Consider the following 20212-nt stretch of genomic DNA (forward strand, 5'->3'; position numbering starts at 1 on the left):
CCTCCACACCAAATTAATTCTCATCCTTGGTGATTTCAACCCTGATCTCAACTCCTCATGCCATTTCTCCTCTGAGTTCACTGCCCTCTTATCCTCCCAAAATCTGTCCTTCCATGTAAACTGCTCTTATTCAAGGTCACATCCTTGGCCTTAGCATCTCACTTGGTCTTGCTAGTCCCATATTAACAAACACAAAAATGGCCATTTCTGATCCCTTCCTTGTATCACTCACCACCGACACCCCATTCCATGTCTCAACCTGATTTCCTTCAAAATCCACCCCTGACAAAACTGTTCCACCAATTCACCTACAGTAGCACTTCCATCAGCCCAAATGGCTAGTTTTTGGTTCTCTGTTCACCCAGTATTTTTATAGCTATTGATTTGTTTAACTGCATTTTTATCTTTACCTTTGATGACCAAACTCCCAATAAAACTATCGTTGTCTTTCAACCTGGACATTTCTCTCCTCAGTAGACCTCATCTCAGCTCTTTTAATTTTAATGAATGAGGGCTTGAAAGGGTATGTCTGGCATATGAGTTAGCCATCGTTTGCCACATTTGATTAGATAGCATGCAGCGTTGTCAGATCATTTGCTTCAAATGCTCGATATTGTAGATCACCTGGAACACAAAGATAACCCATGTTTTATTTTCTCAACTTCTAACCAATTAAATCTTTCCTCCACCCTCATCAATGATAAATGTGAGGAGCTCATTGACTTCTTTGTCACTAAAATTGAAACCCCACTTGAGCAGCTGCCTCTGCTATGCCTCCCTTCCACTAGCCCACCCACTAGGCCAAATGACCTCTAAAGTTCCCCAGCTATCCTAGCCCTGCACATTCATTTTTCTCTAGTTTCTTTCCTATTAACTCTCATGTCATCTGGGTTCATCTACTCCATGAGACCCACCTTCTGCTCACTCGGCCCTATTCCTGCTATAATGCTGACCACCCAACTTCCTTTCTGGCCCCCATGTTAATTGATACTGTTAACGGTTCTGTCCCTTCAGCTGCTACCCCCTCTCCTTTAAATCTGCTTTCACCATTCCTCTGCTGAAAAAAATTAACCCTTGGCCCACTTGCAAACTATCTATCTCCAACCTCTACTTAAATCACTGAACGTATTGTCACCTTCCAAATCTGTTCCCATCTTTCCAGAAATCCATGTTTGAATCCCTCCAGTTAGGTTTTGTCTTGCCACAGCACCAAAAAGGCGTTTAAATCTCAAATAGTATCCAGTGTGACTGACAAAGGTTCAGCTGGGTGAGACTGCTCTCTGCTATCACTTGGCTTCTTTTCTGACACACGCACTGTTAGTTCTGGTGTCCTCAACGATCCATGACCCCATTCTATTTCTCAACTACATGCTGCCCCTGACATCATTATCCAAAAGCACAGCATCAGTTCTCACATATTTGCTGATGAGACCCACCTCTATCTCTCTTAACTCCTATACTGTCACTAAATTATCAAACTGCTTATCAGAAATCCAGAACTGAACGAGCAGAAACGTCTTCCAATTAAATACTAGAAAGTACGAAGATGTGTGCATATTAGCTACAATGCTACATCACAAGGTTGACTACACTTCAAAAGTATTTCAGTGGCTGCAAAGTGCTTTTGAAATATGCAATGGTCGTGCAAAAACTGTAAAAATGCAAGTACTTTTCTTTGTCCATTGTTCCCAGTCCCTACTCCAAATTCAATTCCCTAGCTACCTACTCAATCCCTCTTCCTGGCAAAAGTCTAAGACTAAACAACTTTGTTCACAATCTTTGTTATATGTGACCCTGAGATGAGATTCTAATCACATATTCATGCCATTACCAAGACCCCTTACTTCCACCTTTGTAACACTGCCTGACTTTACCCCTTGTCATAGCTAATATGATCTGAAACCCCCATTTATGCCTTTGTTACCTCTAGCCTTGGATGCTCAAACGCACTCCTGGCTGGTCTCCCACCTCTACTTTCCATAAACTTAAGGTCATGCAAAACTCTGCACATGCCTTAATTTGCACCAAGTCTGTTCCCTTATCACTCCTGTGCTCGCTGGTTTACATTGGCTCCCAGTCAAGCAATGTCATGATTTTGAAATTCTCATCCTTATTTTCAAGTCCTGCCTTGGTCTTGGGCCTACCTATCTGTTTCATCTCCTCCAGCCCACAGCCCTCTGAGATATCTGGGCTCATTTTAATTCTGGACTCTTGAGCAGCTCTGATTTTAATGGCTTCATCAGTAGTGACTATGTTTTCAGCTGCTACGCTCTAAGCTGTAGAATTCACTATCTACACCTCTCATCCTTTCTACCTCACTTTTCTCCATTAAGATACTCCTTAAAACCTTTTTTTTCAACACATGTTTGACTGTCTAATTTAATTCAGTGTCAAAGTTTGTATTATAATACTCTTGTGAATTAAAGCATCTTGGGACATTTTATTATGTTAAAGGCACATTACAAATATAAGCTTTTGTTTTTCTTTGATAGATTCATAATCTGATATTTACTTAAAATTTTACATCAGTATTAAGTATCATTATCATTCATTTCAGACTCAGCCAAGATTTAGCCAAAGATTTGGCTATCCTTGCGAGGGAGATTCACGATGTGGCAGGAGATGGAGATTCTTTTAGTCCTTTACCACCGACTTCAACCCTTGGCTCCACAATTTCAGCCCGGGAAGAGGTAAACAATCAGTTTTAGACTACTTGCAATATTCTCTAGCAGCGATGCAGATAAGTATATTACAAATATAAGCCATAATAAAAATAAAGTGCCTGTATTTTGTATATTAAAGGATAGTCATTATTGGAGAGATGCTAAATTTGGAAGTAAGATGAAAGGAAGATTTGTAAAGCACAGATACAAAAGTATTTGGTGCAAGGATTCCAGAAACATGATACAAAGGGCAGGATTTTTGCAACTAAGGGTGGTAGTTCTAACCAGCAAATAGGCAGGCCTGCCTTGATTTAAAAGGTCCTGAATCGCACTTTTTAGCGGCAGAGAGGTTGCGAGTCAGTGAGGTGACCCTACAGACAGATCCGAGGTGGCCATGGAGTCAGGCATGTGCTGAGACATCTGATGAGATGTAGCTTGATTTTCTGGGATTTTGTACCAGTCATGAAGCTGTCCTACTGCCACTCTTTCCCCCACCTACCATTTGCTCTCCAAGGTTCCTCATGCCAAAGCAACACCAATTTGTGCCCCCTCTGGCATCTCACGCTCATCATGGCAACTCACTCCCAGCCCACACCCATTTATCCAGTACTTAAGCAGTGAGCCACATAATAAAAATGGCAAGTGGGGAATTGCTGAGGGGAGAAAAATCCATTCATAAATGTTCTTTGAGAAAGAACTGTTGCCCCAATAACCTTCTAAATCCGAGACCGTAAAAATATCAGAGGCTTTCAACATTTAATAGGGCCAAATAAATACTGAGAAATTCAATCACAGAACAACTTATTATGACCATGTAAAGATGTCAATCAAGCAAAGTCAACAATTAACTTGATTTGTCAAAACAGAATCTGTGCTGAGCTTGTGTTTTTAACTTGTCTTGGCTCTCAGCCTTGCATTCTGACTGCTTTTGTACATAGTGCATACTGGGTGACTGGGACTGGAAGTGACGTGAGTTGACATTGAATTGGTGTGGAGAGTATGAGGAGCTGTGGAAAATGGCTAGGGAGCATGGGTAGGATCTTTTGAACTTGCGCCGTTTGAAAGGTACCCAAATCCAGACAATGGAGAATCTGTTCTGACTCTGCAATGGAACCAACCAAATTGGGAGTGCAGGAAGTCGATTCATTACCTGAACTGTTATCCGGTGCCAGTGAAAATTGCCAGCACCAGGAACACTAGAGTTAGGTCGTGCCACCATTTTTTTTAAAGACTCCGGAGTCATCTCAACTCCATGAAAACCAAGCCCAAATTCTCAAGACATCTTTCAAAAATTAAGTGAAACCTAAATTATGCAAAGTGTTGCTTACTAATTTTCACCTGATAATGCATCAACTATACTTTTCACTGAGAAACATTGTGTGACATTATCTTTTTGTAATACTCAATATCGACTGGTTTTTTTTTCGTTATATAGGGAAATAAACAAATTGAGACATTGCCCGTTGAAGCTATGGAAATTTTTTTGCAATAAAAATCAAATTAATAATGAAGTTGAATTAAACCTGCAACCCACAAAACAACTCTGATATAGAAGCATTTTAATCTTTTTAAGTGAAGCGTTTGCCAGTATTTTGTTGACATTAAAAATCTTTAAGTACGGGCTGTTTTTATATAATTTCTAAATGTGAAAAAGCATATGGGTGACTTTTATTTATTAGATGTTTGTCTTGTTTGCTTTACTGTTGAATTTCTTCCCATTTGAAGAATGAAAGCTTCTTTATAGTCAGTCTCTGTTTTGAATGTACGTTTCAAATTTTGAGGTATTTTGGTTCATTTTGAGTGTTTTTACTGTTGAATTTTAATAGAAGTTCTCACTAAATAATGTTGTTGTCTTTTATTTAATTTTTCTTAAACTCAGATTCCAAAATTATCACCACGGACATCCCATAAATCACAGGTGCATCATTCAGATTCCATCTTTCATTATTATCAAACATGTGATTTTATGCATATGTTTACGCACTTTAGACACACATCATTAAACTAAGATTTTAAATGTAGTTTACACATTTTTTTAGTTGGTGCAGCACATTCCTGAAGCAAGTCTGAATTTCCAGAAGGTTCCCCCAGAATCTTCAGGAGTTAAGAGAGATTTGGATCAAAATATGAATGATAGCAAAGATCCAGATTCAAAAAGAAGAAGCTGGAACAGAGAAGAGGTTATCTATATTTTCTTTCTATTTGAGAAATGCCATGAGTTGCCTTTGTTTTTCAGAAGTGTGGGTGCATCTTTTTATATTCGCTGCTGTAGTGATGGGATAAATTTGCAAGGCACTGTAAAGCTAGTTATAATGTTTATTACAAGAGAATGTGTCTTAATAAAATGTATGTTACATGAAACTTGAATGTTTTATAAGTGTAGACGTCTGATACGAGTTCTAGCTTAATGGAACACATGCAATTAATCATGAAATATGCTAGAGAAATGTAGAATAATGTGTAGCTATAGATACAACTGTTTAGATTTGTTTTGAGTATATAGATATATCTATACCTTGTGGAAAATTGTAGCATCAAATTAAAAAATAGTATAGCACAGCAGGAGGCTATACACTCAGCCAGCCTCGCTCCAAAGACAGCCTAGTTCATTCTGCTCACTGTTTTTTCCTCCCTTCTTTCTCTTGCAAGTATTCCATTTTGAAAGCTACAATGAAATCTCTTTCCAACATTCTATTAGGCATTCCAAATCCCAACTACTCATTGCATAAAAATGTTTTTTTCTTTCTCTTGCCTCCTCTGGTTCTTTTGCCAGTCAGTTCCCTCTGGCTATTGACTCTTCAGCCATTATAATAGTTCCCTTTTTATTCAAGTCCTTCATGATTTTAAAACACCTCTATTGGATCTTGCCTTAGCCTCCTCTATTCTAAGGAATACAACATCACTTTCTCCAGGACGCTGGAAATCTGAAATAAAAACAGAAAATGATGGAAATATTCAACAGCTCAGGCAACCCCAGTGAAGGGAGAAACAGTCAATGGCTGGAATTTTACCGCCCTACCCAGCCTGCCATGGGAATCGGAGGGCGAGGGGCAAAACGTCAGAAGGTCTGTTGACCTCAGGTGAGATTTTACAGTTTTGGGATAAGCGAGGCTGTAAAATCCTGCCAAATGTTTCAGGCCAGTGAACTTGGGTCTGTTTCTCTCTCTGTAGATGCTGCCTGACCTGTGAAGCATTCCCTTATTTTCTGTTTTTGCAGTTTATTTATGTAACTGTAATCCTCATTTCAGTATTATAGTTCTAGTTGACCTCTTCTGTGTCCTCTCCAAAGCTTTCATGCCCTCTAAAAGTGCCTACAATTCGACGCAACACTTCAGCTAGGGCTGAACAAGTGTTTCATGTAGGTTTAATGTAACTTTGTAGCCTTATTAGCCTTTGTAGCCTTGTTAGAATCTGTCATCAAGGAGGAAATAGCGAGGCATCTTGAGGGGAACTGCTTGATAGAGCAGACGCAGCACGGTTTCATTAAAGGGAAGTCGTGTCTGACAAATTTACTGGAGTTCTATGAGGATGTGTCTAGGGCGGTGGATAGAGAAGAGCCGGTGGATGTGGTCTTTCTGGATTTTCAGAAGGCGTTTGACAAGGTACCTCACAAGAGGTTATTGCAGAAGTAAGGGGGCATGGAGTTGGGGGTAGGGTGTTAGCGTGGTTAGAGGACTGGTTGTCAAATAGGAGGCAGAGAGTGGGGGTCAATGGGTGCTATTCGGATTGGCGGATGGTGACTAGTGGAGTGCCCCAGGGGTCGGTGCTGGGGCCTCAGCTATTTACCATTTATAAAGATGATCTGGAGGAGGGAACCAAGTGTTGGGTGTCGAAATTTGCTGATGACACCAAAATTGGTGGAAAGGCAAATTGTGCGGAGGGTGGGGAGAGCCTACAGAAGGATCTAGATAGGCTGGGCGAATGGGCCAGGAAATGGCAAATGGAATTTAATGTTGGCAAGTGTGAGGTGGTCCACTTTGGTAGGAATAATGGTAGGAAGGATTATTACTTACGTGGAGAAAAACTGCAGCAGGCGACGGTGCAGAGGGACCTCGGGGTCCTTGTGCATGAGTCGCAAAAACCCAGCTTGCAGGTGCAGCAGGTGGTCAGGAAGGCGAATGGGATGCTGGCCTTCATCACGAGGGGGATTGAATATAAAAGTAGGGAGGTCTTGCTGCGGCTGTGTAGGGCATTGGTGAGGCCGCAGCTGGAGTACTGTGTGCAGTTTTGGGCGCCGTACTTACGCAAGGATATTTTGGCCTTGGAGGGAGTGCAGAGGAGGTTTACTAGGCTGATGCTGGAGTTGAGGGGGTTGAGCTATGAGGAGAGGCTGAATAAATTGGGCTTGTACTCGTTGGAGTTTAGAAGAATGAGGGGAGATCTCATTGAGACGTATAAGATGGTGAATGGGATGGATAGGATAGAGGTGGAGAGACTCTTCCTGCTCAAAGGATAGTAGGACTAGGGGGCACAGCCTCGAGATAAAGGGGGGCGCGGTTTAGAACGGAGTTGAGGAGGAACTTCTTCACTCAAAGGGTGGTGAATCTCTGGAATTCTCTGCCCGTTGAAGTGGTGGAGGCTACCTTGCTAAATATTTTTAAGACGCGGGTTGATGGGTTTTTGATGGGAGAGGGGATTAGGGGTCATGGGGAGAGGGTGGGAATGTGGAACTGAGCCACGACAGATCAGCCATGATCTTATTGAATGGCGGGGCAGGCTCGAGGGGCTAGTTGGCCTACTCCTGCTCCTATTTCTTATGTTCTTATACTCCATGCCATTATTTATAAAATCTAGAATTCTATATGTTAACTGCTTTCTTAATCATTTCTGCCACCTTCGAAAATCTGTTTACAGAAACAGTGTTTGTTGCACCTGCTTTCAAATTATACCATTTAATTTGTATTGTCTATCCTCATTCTTCCTACCAAAATATATTACCTCACACTTCTCTGCGTTGTTTATCATCTGTCATATGTCTTCCCATTTGATTAACTTGCCAGTGTTCTCTTTGAGCCTATTACTATCTCCCTCCCTGTTTACTGTACTCCCAAATTGGAGTGGGAAATAAATGAAAGCTTTGCTATGACACCCACATCCCAAGAACAAATGTAAAATAAAATTGAGTTAGCCTTGATCTCAGAACAGCACTTTCTATTTGTTGCACCAACCATCTGGTGACCACCAAGAGCCAATTGTTGCCAAATCCGAGGCAGTTTGTTGTTATCGGCCCATGGCCATCATGGATTGAGGTTGTCCAGCCTCCTAACTTGAAAGGCTGTAATAAGCAATAGGCAGCGTGTGTTTAAATTCCAAAAAGTTGGACTAGATTTTAACCTCGGTTATGTAAATGGGATAATAACATTATTGTAATAATACAAATATGCACACAATATGTACCACTTTGAATTAACGTTTTTTCTATATCTTTTCTGTTTCCATTCTCTGTTTATTTTAACTACTTTTTCTGTCTGATGTCTCTTTACTGTCTATTCTAGACCTTCACACTAGGCCCAGATTTTGCAAGAAATCTCACCATATTTCCTGTTAGTTGGACTTAATTTGCTTGTTTAGTTTGCTTTAAAAAAAAGCCTTTGCACGTAAAGTCACTGGAGTTGTGAACTGATAATGGTACATTAGGGTAGATGTATCTAGGTACCCTGGCGACAGTGGGACCAACAATGTCTGTCTTTAATCATAAAATTAAATGATTGAGAAGTAAGCAGAAAAAGGATTATGAGGAGCAACTAATTAGAGCAGGTGAATTTTATGCCAAATATGAGTTAGAATGATAAAGGAAGAGTGGGAAACAAAGATTACAAGTGACAAAAAAGAGAGAGAGTTACTTCCTATGGCAAGTTTAATGTGTAATTAATGTCCAAATTTCATGATAATCATGGGGATTTAAGCTTGAGAGCGAGTTTTTAAGAGTTAGTGGTGATGCAGAGCAAATCAATTAGCAATCAATTATGATTCACAGTTTGCGAGGTTGCTGTTCCTCACCACAAATTATTTGTCAATCTGACCATTAATGATGGCATGCATTGTTCCAATGCCATCTTTTTTCAATAAAATATGGCTCATAATTTTTATATTTTGAGTCATCTGAGGTCCCATCATCCATTTTGAAGATTGATTCCAAATCAGGCAAGATAAACTTTGTTTGCAAACTGACATGAGTGACTATTTTATCCCAGCAAATTAGGACTTAGCATCATGACTGTGGTAAAGACCAGGTCATTCCTGAATGTGGTTATTAACATAGCAAAGAGTTAGTGCTATGATTACTTTCCAATAAGGAAGTATGCCAAATATTACTTGTACTTGTGTTTCTAATCATTGGTGAATGTTTCAGGATTTCTGTGCCAGAATGGAAAATGCTTATGATTAATTTATCAATATGAGAAATGTTTTGTGGATTGTCACTGTCTAATTTTAAATTTCAGTTTAATATTAGAACTGTGCACATTTATTTCAATTTGCATATGTCACTGAAGAAAAGCAGATTATGTTTTGGAACTTCCATCTGAATAATATACCTTTTTAATTGCTCAAATTTAATTGACTAAATGTTAATTAAACTTCATGCTGGTATTTCCCATTTTAAAATATCCGTCATGACTAAAACTATTAGTCTTTAGACTTTTTGTAGTTAGGAATTCCTTATCTGAGCAATTGAAGTACCTTTTATATTTTGAAGGTACAGTTTAATACCACCTATATATGATCAAACTGTGGTTAAGTTTTCTTCTCTCTGGTTGAGAAGTATTAATAGCAAATAAAAATGTGAGAATGAATCCTCTTCTATAAAATAGTGCAAAGCACAGATTTGAGAATGGCTTACAAACAGAACCCAGACGAGAGCACATCTGTACCACTATATTTAATGTCCACTACCTTTAAAGTTTATTTTTAATGTCACAGTAGGCTTACATTAATACTGCAATGAAGTTACTGTGAAAATGCCCTAGTTGCCACACTCCGCCGCCTGTTTGGGTACACTGAAGGAGAATTTAACATAGCCAGTGCACCTAACCAGTACATCTTTTGGGCTGTGGGAGGAAACAGAGCACCCATAGGAAACCCATGCAGATATGGGGAGAACGTGCAGATTCCGCACGGATAGTGACCCAAGGCCGGAATCAAATCCTGGTCCCTGGCACTGAGGCAGCAAAGCTAACCACTGTGCCGCTGTGTAAAAAGAGCATTAGAAATTGACTATTTTCAAATTATATTTTGCAGATTTTGAATTATTCCCTCAACCTTCTGAAAGAGGGAGATACTATGGGGGTTAATTGTATATTTTGACGCACTGTACGTTCAGGTGAACACATTTAGGATTATTGCTTTTAGTTACACTTACTGGGAACTTAATATTTTATAGGGTGTCTGTAACTTGAAGAATCCCGGAAATTTGGCTGACTCAGGGAATATCAGGAATTCCTGCCTACCTGCAAGGCAGTGTTGCTGCTGGTTGAGGATTGTCGAGAAGGAATCAATAATTTGCCATTCCGTTCTGTTCTAGTTGTGTAAACTGTTGGGAAGTGGTTGCACACTTTCGGATATCGTTTGAGTTCAAAGTTGAATCCATTTTTGACTCATTGCCAAAATTCATACTTTTCACCATCTGTCTGTTATGAGTAAAAATGCAAATTGCAGCTAGCGGTTGTGCTAACATGTGCATTGCAGAAGGGATTCACACTTCAGTAATCAGGCCCTGCTGGCATATGCCTGGGTTCATCAGAAGTTGAGGTGCCCCACGCTGACTGTATCTTCAACTGCATTTTAGAATGTTAAATCAAGACCAAAATGCAGGCAATAATTTGTATGACTGGCCACCATTCCTCTCAGAGAAGACTGTAAAACACCTGAAGGGTACAGTATTCTGTGTGTATTCTCTTGAGCTAGCCTGTATATGTTCAGTTGCAGGTGTTAACTGTGTATTTATGGTTGAATCTGTCCTTGTAATATCCTTGTTAGGTATGATGAAAGCTACATGGTGTTATAAGAAGGTATTCTGAATATATAAAACCCCTATCAAACTAAACTATAGTTCTTAGTAATTGCAGTTTTTTTCTCTGTTATTTGACGGATATTGAATATTTTAGTTTGAGACATACTAAGCATGTGTCACATTTTAGGTCATACTAGATAACTTGATGTGGAACTCTGTATCCCAACTGTCACAGTTCATACGAGAAAATATGGAGCAAACTGCAGCAAAGATAAAGTGAGTAATTTACTGCCATGTTTGGCAATTTATTCTTTATGATGAGGAATTTTAAAGATTTTAAGCTTTATATGTTTACAGGTAATTATACTCCAAACTTCTTAGCTTGATAACATAATCTTATAGGCAGCATTGAGATGATTCTGGGTGAAGCAGTTATTACCACGTTCGCATATCTGACAAGTGTGCTTTCTTTTAAACTAACTTCTATGATAGAAAATTGAGAGGATGGAAGGTTGTTCCACAAGCCAAAAATTACAGACTGTTCTTCAATTGTTATTCATAGCTATTCCCTTACAAAGTTACACCGTGAGTTCCTGAAGCTTACATAATGTAACCGTGTCTGAATAGTTCAGTAACTCCTGGACCTAGTATCAGAAGCTGATCCTTCACTAGCACACATTTGACTTTTCAATTGGATATTTGGCGCCTGTTTGGGTACATAGAGGGAGAATTTGCCAACGCACCTAGCCAGCACGTCATTTAGACTGGGGGAGGAAATTGAAGCAGACACAGGGAGCATGTGCAGACTTCACACAGACAATGATTCAAGCTGGAAATTGATACTTATTAGATATTTAATTTTACATGTGTTGTCTGGAAATTAGACATTTTGATTAATTTGCACTAAAACTGGTTTACCTGGATGCCCATAACTCATGAGACAAAGGACAAGAATTGATTTGCGATTATACTTAAATAAACTTCATCTTTATTACAATACTTTTGGGACCGAACTTCTTACCACACACTCTTAACTCAAATAAGCAGTTTGATCTTAATTTATCCAAGACCTGAATACTACCTGTGAGATGGAATGAACCTGGCCAGTTCAACCAAGTGTGAATTTTGATCTTGGATCTTCGCTGAGTTCTGAACTCCATCTGGCAAAGGTTGACTTGGGTCTTTTCTGCTTCCTCACTGCGTCTCCACTGCCAACACAATCTTCTCCCCCTTTTCACTATTTTCTGAAAGATTCTCTGGCTTCCAGCCAGTGTGTTAATCGGACAGGTTTGAAGCACCCAGTGGAATTGTTGATTCCATATAGAGGAGATACCAGAGCCCCCTAGGTGTCCATCCTCAGGTGCAGAAAGTGCACATAGTTTTTTAAAGTTTATTAATTAGTGTCCCCTAGTCACCATACACTGGCGCCTGTTTGGGTGTACACAGAGGGAGAATTTGCCAATGCACCTAACCAGCACATCTTTCAGACTGTGGGAGGAAACCGGAGCAGACAAGGGGAGAATGAGCAAATTTCACATAGACAATGACCAAAGCCGGAAATTGAACCGAGGTCCCTGGCACTGCAAGGAAGCAGTGCTAATCACTGTGCCACCTAGAGCCTGGCCTGATCTGAGGAATACGTAAGCACACTGTCCATTGTTTGGTCAGGGCTGAGCACCTTTGGTTCCAGCCTTCCAGGGAAATCCAGACTTGCCCTTGCTCGCCTCTGACCTTTCTTTGGGTTTCAATTTGGCCTGTTCAGATTCCCATCAACCCTGGTAGTGTACAGTGTTGGCTTCTATTTATGATATGGAGATGCCAGCATTGGACTGGGGTGGGCACAGTAAGAAATTTCACAACATCAAGTTAAAGTCCAACATATTTATTTGGAATCACAAGCTTTCGGATGCTGCTGATGAAACTGAAACTTCTTATGGCTTCTATTTAATTTGAATTATCCAATTCTGTATTTGGCCTAGCTATTCAGGCTGTGGGCCCCTTGGCAACACATGTTTTGCATTTTTTTCCGATTTTCTAAACGTCAGTTGTTTCCATGTAAGTTTTAGGAGAAACACCAAGTGAAGCAGAATATGGTCATTCTCTCTACCAGTTCTTGCCTCTCTGTAGACCACATTGAGGCAGGTAATTTTTCTCCTTTCCCCTCCTCCACTTGAGTGGCTAGTTTTTAAAAAGGGTAAGATTTGAAAGATGAAATTTGACTTCAGATGCAGTTCAATTTTCTTTTTGATTGTAGTTAATAGCCCAGTAAAAAACTTCAGTTTGATATCCACTGCTGGATGAACTAGTTAAATTTCCTTACACATCCATTTGAAAGGCATTTTACAAGGGATACGTTTTAGTGCTGGAGTGTCGTAAATTATTGTGTATATGCTGATTGTAAATGTCTTAATATTGGTATCATTAATGTCTTGTGTAAAAGATGATTCTGTTTACTTTTAGAATTCTGTTCCAAAACAAGGATCGAAATTGGGACGAAATTGAGGCCAAAATAAATTCTGAAAATGAAGTGCCAATTCTCAAAACATCAAATAAGGTAATCTCACAAACATGTAATGTTCTGTTTCCACGTTTGCTCATGTCTATTTCATGTTTATACGCTATTCAGAGGAGCAGCTGAAGCAAGATCTTGGTTCACATCAAAGTTGCAAGCCTTCTCATGATCTGGTTTCTAAATTCATTTTCTAATACTGCATTTGTGCCCTCGTACTCCCTTTTGAGAAGGGGCTGACTTTTTCTGTTATTCCACTGGCGCACTGGCTAACTCTGATACATCCCACAAATGTCAATGCTGTTAAAGCTGTACTTGATCCTTTCCTCAACTGACATGTTCCATTCTCAGCGAGCACACCAACCTCCACTGTGGCTGAGTTCAGCTAACCAAGCACAAAATGATGATCAAACCTGTGGCCTTTCTGTTCTGTCAGATCTAGTTTCTTGCTCCTTTAATCAATTAACCATTAGGAGAACTCCAAATATTGCATATTAAAGGACTGGTGTATATTATATTAATTAAAATCAGTAAAGAATCAGAGCAAAGGGCGGTTTCGCTCCAACACTGTTACCTGCTTTTAAAGAATAGATGTAGCCATTTAATTTGTTGTACGCTAGAATATATATACATGGAATAGCAAATTGGAATGGCACAGGTAAAGGCGTGAATAGGCTGGGTAAGCTATTTTAAACAATTATTCATTAAAAGACTAGTTTATAATGAACAGTTTGAGATTAAATATTTCTTTAATGTGAGTAGATTTCATGTTTCATTAGACTAATGTCTCATTATTTATTTTCTTTCTTCTTTCATGGGATATTAGCATTGTTGGCAAGGCCAGTATATATTGCCCATCCCTAATTGCCAAGAACTTGGTCCATGTCAGAATTTCAAGCCTTTTCATGATCTGAGTTTCTAATTCTAAGCCATTTAAGAGGGAAGTAAGAGTCAGCCACATTGCAGTGGGTCTGTCGTCACATGTAGGCCAGGCTGGGTAAGGATAACAGACTTCCTTCACTAAAAGACATTAATGAACCAAATGAGTTTTTAATGATTGCTTTTGATTCTAGACTTTATTTGAATTCAAATTTCGCCAGCTGCCATGGTGGGATGTGAACCCCTATTTGCAGGGTATTAGCCTGTGCCTCTGGATTACTGGTCCAGTGGCATTACCCCATGCCACCGAGTCCTCGTGGTGTCATAAGGGTTGGAGTATTTTTTGACAATTGAAGATAAAATGCTTCACAAAAATACTGGAACTGTTTTATTAGTGTCCAATTTGCGGACATCATTGTTACGTTGAAATATATAAAATCTGTAGCACAGAAACTAGCTATTCAGCCCAATTAGTTAATGCAGTCTTTTGTTCCACATGATGTATCCTATATTTTTCACATGTATTGGTATACAGTGTAAAGTATTGTTTGTGTGCTATTTAGACAAAGCATACATTCATAGAGAATGAAACGAGAGAATGCAGAATGACTATACAGTCATAACTAGGATGTAGAAAAAGATCAACTTAAAGCGAAGTACATCCATTCAAAAGTCTGATGGCAGCAGGGAAGAAGCTGTTCTTGAGTCAGTATTTACTTGTCCTCAGATTTTTGTATCTTTTTCCCAACAGAAGAAGGTGGAAGAGATTATGTCCGGGGTCCTTAATTATGCTGGCTGCTTTTCCAAGGCAGCGGGAAGTGTAGATAATGTCAGTGAGTGGTAGGCTGGTTTGAGTGGTGGACTGGGCTTCGTTCATGACCCTTTGTAGTTTCTTGGATAGAGCAAGGGTCGTACCAAGCTGTAATATTAAAAGAAAAAAATGCTTTCTGTAGTAGATTTATGAAGGTTAGTGAGAGCAAACCAAATTTCCTTAGTCTTCTGAGAAAGCAGAGGCATTGGTCTCTGTCATATCCTCTTTAGCTTCCTTACATATCCACAGGTCCGATTCATCTGATCCATGATTTTGTCCATGTGCTCAAACAGTTAGTCTAGTTTTTTGATGAGGTAATAAAGAATGTTGGTGGAGTTAATGCTGTTGATGTGGTCTACATGGACTTCCAGAGTGTACTTGATAAAGTTGCTTGTCAGCAAATTTTATAGCTTGTGGAGTAAAAGAGAAAGTGGCAACATAGAACTGAGGTGGGCTGAATGGCAGGAAACAGTATTGAAACGTTGTTTTTCAGATGGGAGGAAGATGTACGGTGTGTTCCCTGGGATCTGTGTTTGGACCACTGCTTTTTTTAATCTATGTAAGAAGTCTCACAACACCAGGTTAGAGTCCAACCAGTTTATTTGATAGTAATCTCAAGCTTTCGGAAATGGTGTTCCTTCGTCAGGTGTGTGATGAAGGAACACTGTTTCCGTAAGCTTGTGAGATTATTTTCAATAAACTGGTTGGACTCTAGCCTGGTGTTGTGAGCCTTCTTGCTGTGTTTACCCTAGTCCAATGCCAGTGTCTCTACATCATTTTTTAATCTATATCAATGATTTGGCTTTGGGTGTACACTGTACAATTTTAAAATTTTCAGATAACATAAACCTTGGAAATGTAGGGGACTGAGAAGAGGATAGTGACAAATTTCAAGAGGAGACTGCTAAGAGATACAAATAGGTTAATTAAATGGGGCCAAAGTGGCAAATGGAGTATAATGTGGGGAAGTGAGGTTATTCACTTTGGTATAAGAATAAGGCTGAATGATCATCTCTGCAGTAACCATTCTAACATTTAATCTAACTTCTTTCTATTCGCACTTGTAATATCTCTCTTGACTTCTACTGTTGTCACCTCTTTGTTTGTTAGGATTGGTAGTGTTTTGTTTGATCAGTCACGTATTTTGATCAGGATCATTTTTCATCATTAATGCATTAAACTTGCATATCATTGCTGTGTTTTTCAAATGTATATTGTGAGAGCTTGCATGTGTCACAAACAAAACTGATCCAATTTAATAACCTGTACAGTTGGAATGTAGATTATAATGAATGATACCTCTTTAAAAAAAACTTTGCTAAATCAAAAGTATTATGAAAATATTGTTGTTTGTAACAAATGTTCTAATTGTTAATTTGAATTCCTACTCCAGGAAATATCCTCAATTTTTAAAGACTTGAGAAGAGTTCAGAAACAATTAGACGGTTAGTAAAATTAATGGAAGTTCTTGATGTAATTGATGGTTTGCTACATTAACTGATTTTCTTCCATTAATTGGCATTCATGGAGAAGCTACTTAGCTAGTTTGAAAACTGCCTTAAAAATATTCAGTCTGATGCACAGAGTTATGCATACCAAGAGTACTTGATTGACTTCAGACACAAATTTTATATCTTTCAAGAGGTGTAGATGCACTAAAATGTGTTTCTTTTCACAGCAATCAATACAATCATAGATCCCGATGGATCTCTGGATGCCTTGACTGGTAATCAAATCTCGCCAATTTCCACTTCAACAATGAACATGAAAGAAAGGACTACTAATGCTGTAGTCTCCTCAAAAGATTTGCCAAAATCGTCAGCACAGTTATTGAATGAATGTGCCCACCTAAGCTCCAAACCATCCCAGTTGTCTTCAGATGCAGACAGCATTGACTCTGACTCTGAGTGCAATACTCAGTGTACCATGATTGAGCCAAAAATGGAAAATACAGTCACTATGCTTTGAAAGAATTATTTATTTTTAGCCATAATAGACCAATGTGCATTGTTATAGTTGTTATGTGAGGGTGATTGTGAAAAAGCTGTATAAAATAATGCTGTAGGTGACTGATGTATTGTACAGAATGGCTTATTGAAAAAATGGAAGTTAGCAAGAAAAACTTATTTTAGTAAAGCTCCATAACACTTTCACAACATCCGTTCAGCATAGAGGCAAGTTAAAATCAGTTTAAACTGAGAAGAACATTTCAGTTTTAGGCCAAGCTGTGCCATTTGAATACTATAATCGCGTCATGCACTGATTGAATATACTAGTTGCACAGGTTGTAATTTTGCATGCCGGGTTTCAGCACAAACTTAATGATTGAACAATGGCTGCATATTTAGCAAGTGGTTGCATTCTTAGTTTTTTGCTTTTCTTTAAATATCAATGTTATGACAGGGACAGCCTAATATTTAACTCCATGGGTGACTTAAATATTGGTTAAATATTCTGGGATGGAGAAATTAGTCATTTTCCTCTTATCAAAACTTTTATCTATTTACTTCAGTATTTATATAATAGATGACTAGCTGTATTCAGGTCAAGTCTGTGGTATTCTTTTGTCAAACCAGTACTATGCATGCTTAAGGTTTTTGTAACCCTTTATGATGGCAAATTGGCTTCAGTTTTGAGAAATGAAACCCACCAGCATCTCTTCAATTTTAAACCTTCCACCCCATTCTTCACAGTGAAATGTAACCAGTTCAAACAAGCATGACTTATGCAGCCAATCAATTCTAAAAGAGAGAAAAATAGACACATCCCAACTAGAAATAGTGATGCACACATATATAGATCACATTTTGAAATGTCAATGTATAACTAACAAAATGCCCTAACATTTGTGTGTGACAAAAAAAGTCAATTTTTTTTTTCCCACTAGTTTTGTCACCTTGTACTACTTTTTCCTTCAGCTAGGAGAGCCCGCGCATTGGTCTACGAACTTCGCCATTACTGCTTTGCACTATCTTTGCTTAACTGGTAACTTGCTTTATTGCACAACATGGCTTCTCTGCTAATTCCCATGCCTACAATCACAGGACTCCCTCTCAACTCTTGGGAAGAGTTTGCTTGAATGACATTTGAAGTTGGGGGTAACCTCACATGAAAATGTAGTGCTGGCATATGAGAGCTAACTTACTGTTCCAAAGTATCATGTTTGGGAAGTAACAATTGATATATACCTTGGATAAGTTTTATTTTTTAAATTATGCTATGGAAACATTTCCTTTCATGGGCAGAAGCACACAAGTTTGAATTAACATTTAACATTTGTGTTGGTGAACTTCAGGAAATCAGTGTGCTATCTTCAAGCTGCTGAACTGTGCAGAGCATATGAAAATGTCTTTTGTGTTTATTGTTTAAAGAAAAAATGAAACGAATGCATTGTTTTTTGTGCTGGAGAAAGGTACAGTATAATTGGATACAAATATCTCAGGATGTCTTTAACAATGCCTGGTATTAATATATTGTGTAAACTGCAGCAAAAAATGTGATAATTTGAATGATAATTTGTACGTACATTGATTGTTACTATGGCACAATTATTTCAAATGTTTGGTTCTTACGAAGGATTGTCATTACAGCTGATCAATCCACCTGAGACAGTACTAGAGCCAAAGATCAAATGACGTGCTCTTAGCTTTCCATCTGTTTTTTTTTAAATCAGTCTGCCTCTCAAATCAGTTGACTTAACTTGACTTCCAGAGGTTTATGGAATAGTCCTTGCAGTAATTATGCATCTTCATATACCAGTTTCTAACACTAACTGAATAAAGAATGTGAGACTACCTATAGTGCAGAACATAGAAATATGAACATATATATGGCATCTTTGTGTATGCCTCTGTCAATTCTTATATATGTATGCTGCACATATACTGCATCAAAACAACTTTGTGTCCCTATCATGGCATAGGAGCTGGTACTTGAGAGTAGGAGCAAGTTATTTTGGGTGGCATGGAGGACAATACTTATTCAGGTCTAACATTTTACGTTCGTATAGCTACTATACGTATGATGTGGATTCTTCCCCATCTCTCCTCAGTGTATATCCTGTATTACCAATATTACCTTTTATGTTGTGAGGCATGAGTTTATAAATACAAGAAGTCATCATGTTGAGGGTGTTGCATTAAAATGGGTGATGCTGCCTTTTGTATTTTCCATTTTTTATTTTACGTTAAATAGTGATTACCTTGTGGAAGTTTATTGTTCAGGCCTTGGTTCGTTTTTGATTTTTATGTGCAACAGATATTTTGATGCTTTCCCATTAGACTGAAATGAAAACAAATTGTGGCCTCTTTGGCTTGAACCTGACTTGCCTGAATACTCACAGTAAACACATGATCTATATGAATAGATGATTGTCAGCTGCTTTAAAGTGAGAAGTTAATATTGCTACTAGTATTACAAATCTATTGCAGCAGTTTCTGAACACGTTCAATGTATGTTGCTAAAAAAAAAGCCTCTTGTAAGTTCATAATTTAAATTTTTGAGGACTTTGCTCTTTTAATGGTTGACTGATAATAATGTTGCCAAGCAACCTGAACGAACTTGAGTGCGAAGCAGATACCTGAAATGATTAGTTAAATTTTAAAGTAGTCTGCTTACGCTAGATTTTCCACAAATGCAGGAAAATGTAATTCCTTCACTATTACTGTACTCTGTTCACAAGTGGTGTCCAGTGCTGAATTGTCGAAACACTTGTAGCTAGCCTGCTGATGCTGTTTTCTTCCTTCAGTGGCTCATTTATTATTTTGCTTGTAACAAACCGTATTTGTGTGGGAAATACAAAGCGTACAGCTTTTTTATTTCCAGCTGGAACATGCCATTTTTATACTATTGTATTTCTGTACACTGTCCAGCTTTCAACATGGTGTATATTTCACTTTTTGCAGTTACACAGAGCTGAATATATAATGAGCTTTCTTCCATTTTTGGCTGGTTTCAAAGTTGTAATTTATTTCATTGCCTTATAATGAACGACGTGTAAATTTTGTTCGGATGAAAGTACTCCTGATTTTTAAATTGTTTTGCACATCATGATATAATTTTGAATTACTATTTAATTTTTCCATGGAAGTTGATTATAATAAACCATTCTTCATAGCAGTGAAATGTCTGTGTCATGGCAATAAATATTAACTGCAAATACTACACAAGGAAAAACTTTGCAGTTATAAAATAACTGTCCCATGTTAGTTTTATTAATGCAATAACTTGCCCCTGCCTGAGAACTTGGCCCTATTTGCATATATTTTCAATATCTCAACTGTAATGCGTGTGCATCCACATCCATTTGCAGTCAGCAGGTAGAGAAAGTAGTCCACGCAGCTCATTTGGTTGATGTTATGTAGAATAACCAACTCTAAAATTGTGGGTTTGGTCCCCGT

At 38.5% G+C, this 20212-nt stretch overlaps 1 protein-coding gene across 6 annotated transcripts in view; it reads left to right on the plus strand.

Moving 5' to 3' along the window:
* cep170ba (centrosomal protein 170Ba) overlaps positions 1-19932 on the plus strand; it is a 91207-nt gene extending 71275 nt beyond the window's left edge. For 3 of the 6 annotated variants that reach the window (XM_080202621.1, XM_080202620.1, XM_080202623.1), the window contains exons 14-20: positions 2558-2690; positions 4543-4581; positions 4703-4843; positions 10802-10890; positions 13075-13168; positions 16207-16258; positions 16492-19932. In XM_080202621.1, the coding sequence (XP_080058747.1) occupies positions 2558-2690; positions 4543-4581; positions 4703-4843; positions 10802-10890; positions 13075-13168; positions 16207-16258; positions 16492-16781 (838 nt within the window). In that variant the 3' untranslated portion in view covers positions 16782-19932. The remainder of the gene's footprint in view (positions 1-2557; positions 2691-4542; positions 4582-4702; positions 4844-10801; positions 10891-13074; positions 13169-16206; positions 16259-16491) is intronic. The other 3 variants (XM_080202624.1, XM_080202622.1, XM_080202625.1) reach the window with 3 other exon arrangements.
* The last annotated feature ends 280 nt before the right edge of the window (positions 19933-20212 follow it).

The sequence above is a fragment of the Carcharhinus amblyrhynchos genome, chromosome 14 (genome assembly GCF_965287045.1).
Source record: "Carcharhinus amblyrhynchos chromosome 14, sCarAmb.v2.hapA, whole genome shotgun sequence".
NCBI lineage: Eukaryota > Metazoa > Chordata > Chondrichthyes > Carcharhiniformes > Carcharhinidae > Carcharhinus > Carcharhinus amblyrhynchos.